This window comes from Mizuhopecten yessoensis, unplaced genomic scaffold (assembly GCF_002113885.1).
Source record: "Mizuhopecten yessoensis strain PY_sf001 unplaced genomic scaffold, ASM211388v2 scaffold8335, whole genome shotgun sequence".
NCBI classification, from domain to species: Eukaryota; Metazoa; Mollusca; class Bivalvia; order Pectinida; family Pectinidae; genus Mizuhopecten; species Mizuhopecten yessoensis.
The window spans coordinates 97,618-109,855 of NW_018407496.1; the positions used below are offsets into that span (position 1 = coordinate 97,618).

Genomic DNA, 12,238 nt, shown 5'->3' on the forward strand with positions numbered 1-12,238 from the left:
TATATGCATTCCTGAAGTATCCATGTTTTCACTATTAACGAGAAAAATGTAAGAAAATGCTTCAAAAAGAATAATTTCATGTATTTTCATTGGATATTTTACAATAATTCATGAAGCTAACAAGGCTATTGATACAAGTCAAGCCAGATTACCTGAGTGAGAACTTGAAGGTGTTTTGAATGGTGTACAGGTAAAATCTCACCTGCTTTGCATGCTTTTTTCTAACTTCAGTCAGCCTTGTTGGCTTTGTGCTTAGTTATGATTTATCCAATGGAAATATATTGCATTATTCTGGAGATTTGACACATTTTCTTACATTGTTCTCGATAAAAGTGAATACACGGGTACTTCAGGAATGCATGTATAGGTATTTTTTTTCATTAATTTCATTATTCATTGAAATGTTTAATGGCGTTGACATAACGTCCCGAAACGAAAGTAAAAACACTGCCCTCTGGTGATGGTAATTTTAAAGTACTTTGTTTGACCAGACTCTTGAATTACAAGTATGTTTCAGTGAGGTAGTACTATAAAGTCGGCATCAGTTCCGCGCTATCACAAGGAGACAAACACGAACATATCGCAGCCTCCCAAAATACACACACATACACTACACGCATGCATCTTGCACACAGGGGGGCCGTCCTTAAATGACCTTAGCTGTTAATAGGATGTTAAACAAAATCAAACAAACAAACAAACAAGTGATCAAGCGTCTGGTTGTTTCGCCGTTGCCGGAACGTGATCCAGAAATATATTTGCAATATGTGAATCAAAAGCTATAGGGTCCCTATAACTATTGTAGCAGTCCCTGCAACCAAAAGAAAAGGGAACGGAGTAAAATCTGGTCTGAACAGCACCGGGAAACGATATATGGCATCGAATTGTGTTTCAACTCCGTTTGATGAGCATTTGCTTGAATCCGATGACTAAGTGCGTCACCCATTTATTGTTTGTGACAACATCAAGAATCGATATTATTTTCAAATTGAGTATTTTAAACTACCGGGAAGTAAATTAGACATAAAAAAGCTCGGGATTTTTTTTTTTACCATTGATATCAGAGACGGATCGAGGGGGTGTTAACCGGTGCACGTGACATTCCCCTGTCCGTGACCAGATTTTATTTTAAGCAGTGAAATATAAGACCTCGTCGATCGCGTGTAAGTCGTGATATTTGGAGATAACTTGATCATATCACGATTTCAAAATCCTGCGTCAGCCCGAGGGTTGACAACGGGGTTTGTCAATTTCAAGAACAAATTATACATGTACAGACATTAAAATGGGCAGTTTCATTGATTACAACTTGGGTAGAAATTGAATAAGTTACATAAATGAAGTTTTCATTTCCGTTTAAAGCCGTAAGTGCAACGGAAATGTAAATAAACAGGGAATAGCCTGGTCTGGTACGTCAGTGAAAACTAACAATCACGCTCTGAAACATCATATGCATACATCTATTAACTAATCTAATTTCGTATCGTAACGATGTAGAACCTAGTCTAATTCTTCGCAAATTTCGTACAAATTGAACAAATTATTGCATTAATTGGTGTTTTTGTAATATGGTTTATTACTTAATGATCTTAATAACAATGCTTATAAGAATAAATACAGTTTCCCATATATATATATATATATATAACAATCGGCGCCCGTCAATAATCAGTATCAACTGTTTCGCGTGTGGCTCTTGGTGGCGTGGTACAGTACAAGTTATCTTCGCTGAACGTCGCGGACACGTCAAACTGACTAATATTTGTGGTGGGTCTGGGAAACATTGACGGAGTAGCAGACATTACACTAAACACAATCATTAGTGTGACTAACGAATGTGTTGAGCGATATTGGTGTTAGCCAGTCATCTTCGACAATATGAAAACCGGTTAAATTCAATGGTTAGTCCCGCGTTTCATTAATTATCACTCAAAGCACAACAGATGTGGTTGTATTGATTCAGAGACAGAACTTACCTTAAAGCAGGTCTAACGTTCGTTTTGACCACCATTTGAATATTGTGTCGAAACCGATATTGACCTCATCGAAAACCTGCTACTTTAGCTTCTTCTTTTTTATATACCAAATTCGTTTTTAACCAAAACGTTTTTGTTTTACTTTCTTTGGAGAAAGTTTCCTAATTACATTATTATTGGTGGTTTCGTGTTAATATGTTCGTCGGCAGTACATTTATCTAGGGTACGATCTAGTGACGACTGATAAGAATTTCAATTTCCTTTTTATGTGACGGTTTATTGGAGCTTTAGCGAGTAGCTATATTCGAGAATCAATAGATTCCATAGACTGAATATGTATAGTAAGGCAATACGGCTACAGTATGACCAATTCGGGACTACGCTTCACTAATTCTATAAATGAATATCTATATTTGAACAGGTGATATAAAATTGAATTTGAATAAAACGGCAAACGACGCCTAATACATCTGTGATATAATTGATTCTATAACCTGTCCATCCGGATTTGAATAGGTTCGATTAAAACCTATTTAAACTGACTACATCATCGATGTCACCTACTGATAATAAATGATATCGCCTGTGCGAATCAAATTAGATAAAAAAGTAAAAAGCTGTCTCACATGTAACCGATGTCACTCCAGTTGTGAAGTTTAACCTCCATAGATAACATTTCCAACGTATCTGTGCCGGGAGTAATTCTATGTCCGCGCCACAAACATTCTCGGGAACGCCAACTCCGGATCCATTCGTCTTAGTCTCAGACTTGTGTGGTATACGCTCCTCGCGTGCATTACCTGTCAGGTCCAATATAGGTCGGTACAGCGACCCATTAGATACATATAGTACACTGACCAGAACATATAAATGCAATCCGTAAATATTTAACGCGTAGACGATCTTCTGTTCGCTCTTGACCACAAATAACCAATGATGCAGACTTGCTAGCACTTTTTATTTGCTCGATTTGTCCAATATCATAAGATTAAAGATTGAAGCTAGTTATATAGTTAACGCGAAGCTTCAGACTGGCTGCATACAGTAATTGAACATCAAACCGATACTTGATAACTGAGGGAAAAAGAGAGAGAAAAAAACAGAAAAAGAGAAAGGAAAGAAAAAAGTAGAATGGAGAAAAGAGTTGAATTGTCTAACCGACACACGACACGAGCACAGGGACTTGATAATTTGTTATAACCCTATTTGGACCTAAACTAAGGTGTTCAAATTAATATTACAAGATTTGGGGGTTTCAGATCAACTTTCGGTAAAAAACATCATTGAGTGTCATTTTTACCGAAAGTTGAACTAAACCTCTAAATCTTGTAAACGTAGTTTGAACACCGTAGTTTAGGTCCAAATAGAGCTGTAACAAATTCTCAAGTCCCTGTGGACACGAGGGGTACAACTCATTTGTGTGTAGGAGTTTGAATTCAGTAAAGACGCAATCAGAAATGTTTTAGCATATTTGATAGCAGTGGCGGAACCAGGTAATCTGCAACTGGACGAGATTTCGAAATAATATTTACTGTCGAGGAAAAATGGCGACGAGACGGACAAAGGGTCTGCGTCACCTACCCGTACCGTGGGTAGGCGGGTTTCCTCCAGATTAAAAGTTTCACTAGGAGGTCCGGGTCAGACTCCCCGTAAAAATTGAAAGCTTGGAGTACTCTGATGCAATATGGAGTATTTAGAGTTCAATTTAGCTTTAAACTTTATACAAATTTTGATATATCTTTTTAATAATATTTAGCATTCATAAAATACTCAATGGAAATTCACTAAAATGGATCAAATTCCATTATGATGAAGAATTTCTCCAAGCGAATTTAATCTGCAACATGTGTGAGGTTTTTTTCAAACAAAGTAAAGATGCTCCAAAACATTTGGATTCCAATCCCTACGATCATGTATAATATAAAAAAAGCGTGTAATTGTGATATCTTAATGCTGGGCGTAGCCTAAAAGAAAAGAAATTAAAAAGTTGTGTGGTTTATTTAAGTACAATTTAGAAAAAATCTAACAAAAATATTTCTAGTAATATATATTTCTGTGGCCTCTTTGTTATTTCATCATTTTAGTATTATCATGGATTTATAAATCAATTTCATTTAACAATGAAGTGAGTCATTAAATATTTAGATGATGTAGGTTTCCTTTTCCGTTCTTCCGAGGTTTCACGCGCTGGCTCCAACACCAGTTTACATGCATCATTTAGTACATTTATATTGTGTCTATCTAAAATCTCCATTAATGAAGGACACGATTGATCAAATCTATTTGGGACTATGACAAGTCTACATGATAGGTATTTTATTTACCTTAACACGTGGTAAAGATCTATAATTAATTCACTTAGTAATCAAAGAGTCCGCCTGCTGTCATTACACGCCTCATTGCACAGGTCAATCGGGGTCAACAGTCCTAAATGAAAGTAGACAATTTTTAAGTTTTTTGGAGGTCTAGAGCTAACACATGTCTATCAAAAAATCGTAACTCTTGCATGGATATCACAGGAAACATGGAGCTATTGTAGGGAGTGTGTTACGCTGTAAGTTGTTTTCGGCCTTCCACCAAAATAATCGAAGCCGCGCTGTGTTTCCCAGCGGATTGATCCACACACCGCTGTTAGAGCGAGCGATATCACTCCGCATACACACGTACACATGTCGACTGCAAATATATGCACTACACAGCCGGAGCGGTTTACAATTCAATGTTTGTACACTATATACATGTAAAACGTTTATCACCGATGTAGGATTTATGTGTGAACAGACTAACTAAAAATGGCCTGTATTTCGGAAAAAGTTGTCATCCCGTTTCCTAGTCGGATCGTTGGCTGGCTCAACGTTTGGGGTAAGTTGCTGAAGCTGGAAAATCCGGTTGTTTTCTATATAGCTGATTGTGTACCTGTTTAACCAGGTGATGTGTTTTCTTATCTTTTTTTTCTATGATGAATAACTGATTAGTAAATTAACCTCATAATATGTTGAAAAATATTGATTTTAATTTACCCGAAAAAAATCTTGACAAATCACAAAGGTAATCTATTTTGGGAGCTGAATAGAAACAGCAATAGCATGTGTATGATTTAGTATTAGTGTTACCTGTGTATAGAAGTAGGGTTATCAATGAATACTGAACATCCGTGTATAATGCTAGTTCTAGCAGTGAGTCACATAACATTGGAACCCGAACATTCCTATCTTGTCAAGCTGTAATACAATGTGTTGAAATACCGTAAACAACCATTTAAAACTTTTTTGGCACACTATACTAGGTATACCCTGATACTAGGTATTTGTAATTATAGTATATTGAAGTCTCATTTTAATTGTTTTTCCTTATGGACAAGTGTATTCTTATTCTATATTTTTTTTAGAAAAAACTAAAAACTTAATAAGTATTTGTATTTTTGATCTCTTCCTTATAGCACAGACTTAGATAGCAATCTAATCTATTATTCCATGATTGTAGTGAGTATGTATAATCAATTTAAAAGTTTGTAATATTCCACTGCACTCGCTTAAAACAAGCCTTACTGTAGTTTCCCTCCTATTGACATTGTAAATCGGTGCTGAAGTGATCGAGTTAGGGGTTCAGGTTCTACCTACATGTACCTGACTCGGAATATTTTCCTCACTTCAGAATTTACACTCAATTATACATCTGATTATAATTGATCAAAGTTAAACCTTTAAAATTTCTTTTTTAGTTTTTCAACAGCAATTGTAAAATAAACCAAAGCAAAATGCCAATCCTTTTTGATCCCAAAGAAGTTGTGTTTTCTTGCAGGTATCAAGTTTTAATGTTAAAGATTATTTTCATTATGATTTTTTTTAATAGAAGTAATGTTTTTCATCCTAATGCTTCACTAAGGGGAGTCACAGGTAGTCAACAGTAGCATTTCTTAAGCTAAAATCAATAATTAGACAACCTTATCATAGCCAGTTTTGACTCAGAGGCTGTGAATAATCAATACAGGCACAGGTTCATCAACCACCGACCAATGCATGCATGTTAAGAGTGTGCATCTCGACAGTGGTGTACGATTACATGCAGGAGATAAAATATGCATGAAATTTTGGAAACAGGAAATTGGGATTTACCATTACGAAGTCTTGGAGAAAATGAAAAGTGAACTTTAAATTGAGGGAGTTGATTGTTTTTGTTAGCTGTAGTTTTTGTTGTACTGATTGGTGCTAGCTCCCAGCTAATGAAAGGTGCACAACAATGTCTAACCAACAAGAGTCCTGTATTTATTGTAAATTACTAAAAAAAATCATACTCCAGATTGAAACAACATTTATTTATAATCTTTCTGTTTGTCCTCCTTATTTATGACACCTAGAAAACTTGCCTATTCACTTAGTTTGGTTTGTGAAATATTTGATTTGGTTTAAATGGGACCATTTTGTGATGTAAATGTCAATGTTTATTTCCTGTTTGCATTAACAGATAAGACAGGTGGTGTTACCAGGTCACTGCCAGATATCTCACTTTTGTTTTACACTACTGCAATTTATCAGATTTTGTTATCTGAGGTTTTTGTGTGATGTTTGTTTAAAACTTTTAGTTTGTGGTTTTAGGAATACCTGTACAGGTAATCATAAGAATGTGAGGTACACAATGTATATATCCAGATTTCATCAATGGTGTTATGAAAAGCGCTATAGATAAAATATCAAAATCATATAATAGTTTTACGTATACATATAATTGAGTCTTAAAGCTTTCATAAAATACAGAACAAAAGTTTCATTTCCACTGCCCAAATTCATGTGAATTCGGAAAACCAGTAACCATAGGATTTCCACTTGAGTTAGCTTCTTCTAACAATGCTTGGGTCTAATGTAAGAAGCGTGCAGGTTCTGGTATAGCAAGGTTTTACTGTTAAACATCCTTAGGTGCCAGCTACTACTGTTGTCAGAGGTTATAGACAATTGTGTAGTATTTCTCTCTTAGTATAAGTTTATGGTCACTGTACACATGTTTTTGTCCCTTTATACAGGTTCTGGTATAATAGGGATTGACTGGAATTTAACATTTCTCCCTCACTGTAAGTTAAGATCGCTGTACAAAAGTTCTGGTAATTGTACACAGGTTCTGGTCACTGTACACAGGTTTTGATATAACAAAGTTGAAGACTGGAGTGTAACATTTCTGTCTTACTTTAAGTTATGATCACCGTAGACAGGTTCTGGTCACTACACAAGTCCTGGCATAACAGGGTTTGACTGGAGTGTAATATTATCTCTTGCTGTAAGTTATGGTCTCTATATATATATACACAGGTTCTGGTATAACAGGGTTTGACTGGAGTGTAATATTATCTCTTACTGTAAGTTATGGTCATTATATATATACACAGGTTCTGGTATAACAGTTTTACTGGAGTGTAATATTATCTCTTGCTGTAAGTTATGGTCACTATATATATACACAGGTTCTGGTATAACAGGGTTTGACTGGAGTATAATATTATCTCTTACTGTAAGTTATGGTCACTATATATATACACAGGTTCTTGTTACTGTACACAGGTTCTGGTATAACAGGGTTTGACTGGAGTGTAATATTATCTCTTGCTGTAATTTATGGTCACTATATATATACACAGGTTCTGGTATAACAGTTTTAGTGGAGTGTAATATTATATCTTGCTGTAAGTTAATGATCACTTTTCACAGGTTCTTGTTACTGTACACAGGTTCTGGTATAACAGGGTTTGACTGGAGTGTAATATTATCTCTTACTGTAAGTTATGGTCTCTATATATATATACACAGGTTCTGGTATAACATGGTTTGACTGGAGAGTAATATTATCTCTTGCTGTAAGTTATGGTCACTATATATATACACAAGTTCTGGTATAACAGTTTTACTGGAGTGTAATATTATCTCTTGCTGTAATTTATGGTCACTATATATATACACAGGTTCTGGTATAACATGGTTTGACTGGAGAGTAATATTATCTCTTGCTGTAAGTTATGGTCACTATATATATACACAGGTTCTGGTATAACAGGGTTTGACTGGAGAATAATATTATCTCTTACTGTAAGTTATGGTCTCTATATAGATATACACAGGTTCTGGTATAACAGGGTTTGACTGGGGTGTAATATTATCTCTTACTGTAAGTTATGATCACTATATATATACACAGGTTCTGGTATAACAGTTTGACTGGATCGAATATTATCTCTTACTGTAAGTTATGGTCTCTATATAGATATACACAGGTTCTGGTATAACAGGGTTTGACTGGGGTGTAATATTATCTCTTACTGTAAGTTATGATCACTATATATATACACAGGTTCTGGTATAACATGGTTTGACTGGCGTGTAATATTATCTCTTACTGTAAGTTATGGTCTCTATATAGATATACACAGGTTCTGGTATAACAGGGTTTGACTGGAGAATAATATTATCTCTTACTGTAAGTTATGGTCTCTATATATATATACACAGGTTCTGGTATAACAGGGTTTGACTGGAGTATAATATTATCTCTTACTGTAAGTTATGGTCTCTATATAGATATACACAGGTTCTGGTATAACAGGGTTTGACTGGGGTGTAATATTATCTCTTACTGTAAGTTATGATCACTATATATGTATAATATTATCTCTTACTGTAAGTTATGGTCATTATATATATACACAGGTTCTGGTATAACATGGTTTGACTGGCGTGTAATATTATCTCTTACTGTAAGTTATGGTCTCTATATAGATATACACAGGTTCTGGTATAACAGGGTTTGACTGGAGTATAATATTATCTCTTACTGTAAGTTATGGTCACTATAGATATACACAAGTTCTGGTATAACAGTTTTACTGGAGTGTAATATTATCTCTTGCTGTAATTTATGGTCACTATATATATACACAGGTTCTGGTATAACATGGTTTGACTGGATTGTAATATTATCTCTTACTGTAAGTTATGATCACTATATATATACACAGGTTCTGGTATAACATGGTTTGACTGGCGTGTAATATTATCTCTTACTGTAAGTTATGATCACTATATATGTATAATATTATCTCTTACTGTAAGTTATGGTCTCTATATATATATACACAGGTTCTGGTATAACAGTTTTACTGGAGTGTAATATTATCTCTTGCTGTAAGATATGATCACTATATATATACACAGGTTCTGGTATAACAGTTTTAGTGGAGTGTAATATTATATCTTGCTGTAAGTTAATGATCACTTTTCACAGGTTCTTGTTACTGTACACAGGTTCTGGTATAACAGGGTTTGTCTGGAGTGTAATATTATCTCTTACTGTAAGTTATGGTCTCTATATAGATATACACAGGTTCTGGTATAACAGGGTTTGACTGGAGTATAATATTATCTCTTACTGTAAGTTATGGTCTCTATATAGATATACACAGGTTCTGGTATAACAGGGTTTGACTGGAGAATAATATTATCTCTTACTGTAAGTTATGGTCTCTATATAGATATACACAGGTTCTGGTATAACAGGGTTTGACTGGAGAATAATATTATCTCTTACTGTAAGTTATGGTCTCTATATAGATATACACAGGTTCTGGTATAACAGGGTTTGACTGGGGTGTAATATTATCTCTTACTGTAAGTTATGGTCTCTATATAGATATACACAGGTTCTGGTATAACAGGGTTTGACTGGGGTGTAATATTATCTCTTACTGTAAGTTATGATCACTATATATGTATAATATTATCTCTTACTGTAAGTTATGGTCATTATATATATACACAGGTTCTGGTATAACATGGTTTGACTGGCGTGTAATATTATCTCTTACTGTAAGTTATGATCACTATATATATACACAGGTTCTGGTATAACATGGTTTGACTGGCGTGTAATATTATCTCTTACTGTAAGTTATGATCACTATATATGTACACAGGTTCTGGTATAACATATATATACACAGGTTCTGGTATAACAGTTTTACTGGAGTGTAATATTATCTCTTACTGTAAGTTATGATCACTATATATGTACACAGGTTCTGGTATAACAGTTTGACTGGAGCGAATATTATCTCTTACTGTAAGTTATGGTCACTATATATATACACAGGTTCTGGTATAACAGTTTTAGTGGAGTGTAATATTATCTCTTGCTGTAAGTTAATGATCACTTTTCACAGGTTCTTGTTACTGTACACAGGTTCTGATGTTACTGGGTTTGACTGGAGTGTAAAATATCTCTTGCTGTAAGTTATGGTCACTATACACAGGTTCTGGTATAACAGTTTTACTGGAGTGTAGCATTATCTCTTGCTGTAAGTTAATGGTCATTTTTCACAGGTTCTGGTTACTGTACACAGGTTCTGGTCACTGTACACAGGTTCTGGTCACTAAACACAGGTTCTGGTCACTGTACACAGGTTCTGGTAACTGTACACAGGTTCTGGTTACTGCACACAGGCTCTATATAACAGGGTTTGACCAGAGTGAAATATTTCTCTTCTAAGGTAAGGGTCACAGTTTCTGGTATAACTGTGACTGGATTTGTCTCCTGTCATCCCGCATGCTAAGTCTAGAGTGAACAGATCAATACCACTAGTGCAGTCTGACCTGTCAACACCTCATTCGGCTTTCCCGAAAATCTTTTCACGAAGGGAAATTCCAGTAAAGAAATTCCAACTCCCGTCACATACACACGCCCACTCACTATTACCCAACTCCCATCTTCAATTAGGTTATTATTATGGATTTTAATGTGCCCTTAACTTTCATTAAAACAAATCTGAACAAAATGACTCTCCTTTTTCAGCAACAATTAGTCACAGGCTTTATGTAAATCCTTAAATGGCTGTACCACATTCGGTCACCGACCTACAATGTAAGGAGAATGTCCTAAGCTGAACTGTTTAAACTAGTTCACATTTATATTTGGATGTGATTCCACTCCAAAATGAAAAAAAATCTTATCTCTTCTTAAACTGGAGACACACAGACTTTTCAAATCAGGAAAGTTCTGACTTTCAGGGAAATGTATGGATTTTCTAGATGGTTTTTAGATCCCATTCACGGCTTGAACTGAGACATTGGAGAAGGAAAGTCTGGAATAAAACAGGGGATAGACTTGTTTAGATATAGGTGAAATCCTACATTATAAAGGGGACAGACTTGTTTAGATATATGTGAAATCCTACGTTATAAAGGGGATAGACTTGTATAGATATAGGTGAAATCCTACGTTAAAAAGGGGATAGACTTGTTTAGATATAGGTGAAATCCTAAATTATAAAGGGGACAGACTTGTATAGATATAGGTGAAATCCTACATTATAAAGGGGATAGACTTGTTTAGATATAGGGGAAATCCTAAATTATAAAGGGGACAGACTTGTATAGATATAGGTGAAATCCTTTGTTAAAAAGGGGACAGACTTGTTTAGATATAGGTGAAATCCTACATTATACAGGGGACAGACTTGTATAGATATAGGTGAAATCCTTTGTTAAAAAGGGGACAGACTTGTTTAGATATAGGTGAAATCCTACATTATAAAGGGGATAGACTTGTATAGATATAGGTGAAATCCTACGTTATACAGGGGACAGACTTGTTTAGATATAGGTGAAATCCTACATTATAAAGGGGACAGACTTGTATAGATATAGGTGAAATCCTACGTTATAAAGGGGATAGACTTGTTTAGATATAGGTGAAATCCTAGGTTATAAAGGGGACAGACTTGTATAGAAATAGGTGAAATCCTACGTTATAAAGGGGATAGACTTGTTTAGATATAGGTGAAATCCTATGTTATAAAGGGGATAGACTTATATAGATATAGCTGAAATCCTATGTTATAAAGGGGACAGACTTGTATAGATATAGGTGAAATCCTTTGTTAAAAAGGGGACAGACTTGTTTAGATATAGGTGAAATCCTACCTTATAAAGGGGATAGACTTGTATAGATATAGGTGAAATCCTACGTTATTGAGGGGATAGACTTGTATAGATATAGGTGAAATCCTACGTTATAAAGGGGATAGACTTGTTTAGATATAGGTGAAATCCTATGTTATGAAGGGGATAGACTTATATAGATATAGGTGAAATCCTACGTTATGAAGGGGTAGACTTGTTTAGATATAGGTGAAATCCTATGTTATAAAGGGGATAGACTTATATAGATATAGGTGAAATCCTACGTTATAAAGGGGATAGACTTGTTTAGATATAGGTGAAATCCTA

The 12,238-nt window shown here is 35.0% G+C and overlaps 1 protein-coding gene across 7 annotated transcripts in view; it reads left to right on the forward strand.

Moving 5' to 3' along the window:
- The first annotated feature begins 4,629 nt into the window (after nucleotides 1–4,629).
- LOC110455629 (disabled homolog 2-interacting protein-like) overlaps nucleotides 4,630–12,238 on the forward strand; it is a 241,543-nt gene continuing 233,934 nt past the window's right edge. For 4 of the 7 annotated variants that reach the window (XM_021505855.1, XM_021505856.1, XM_021505857.1 and 1 more), the window contains exon 1: nucleotides 4,630–4,838. In XM_021505855.1, coding sequence (XP_021361530.1) covers nucleotides 4,769–4,838 — 70 coding nt within the window. In that variant the 5' untranslated portion in view covers nucleotides 4,630–4,768. The remainder of the gene's footprint in view (nucleotides 4,839–12,238) is intronic. The other 3 variants (XM_021505861.1, XM_021505858.1, XM_021505859.1) reach the window with 1 other exon arrangement.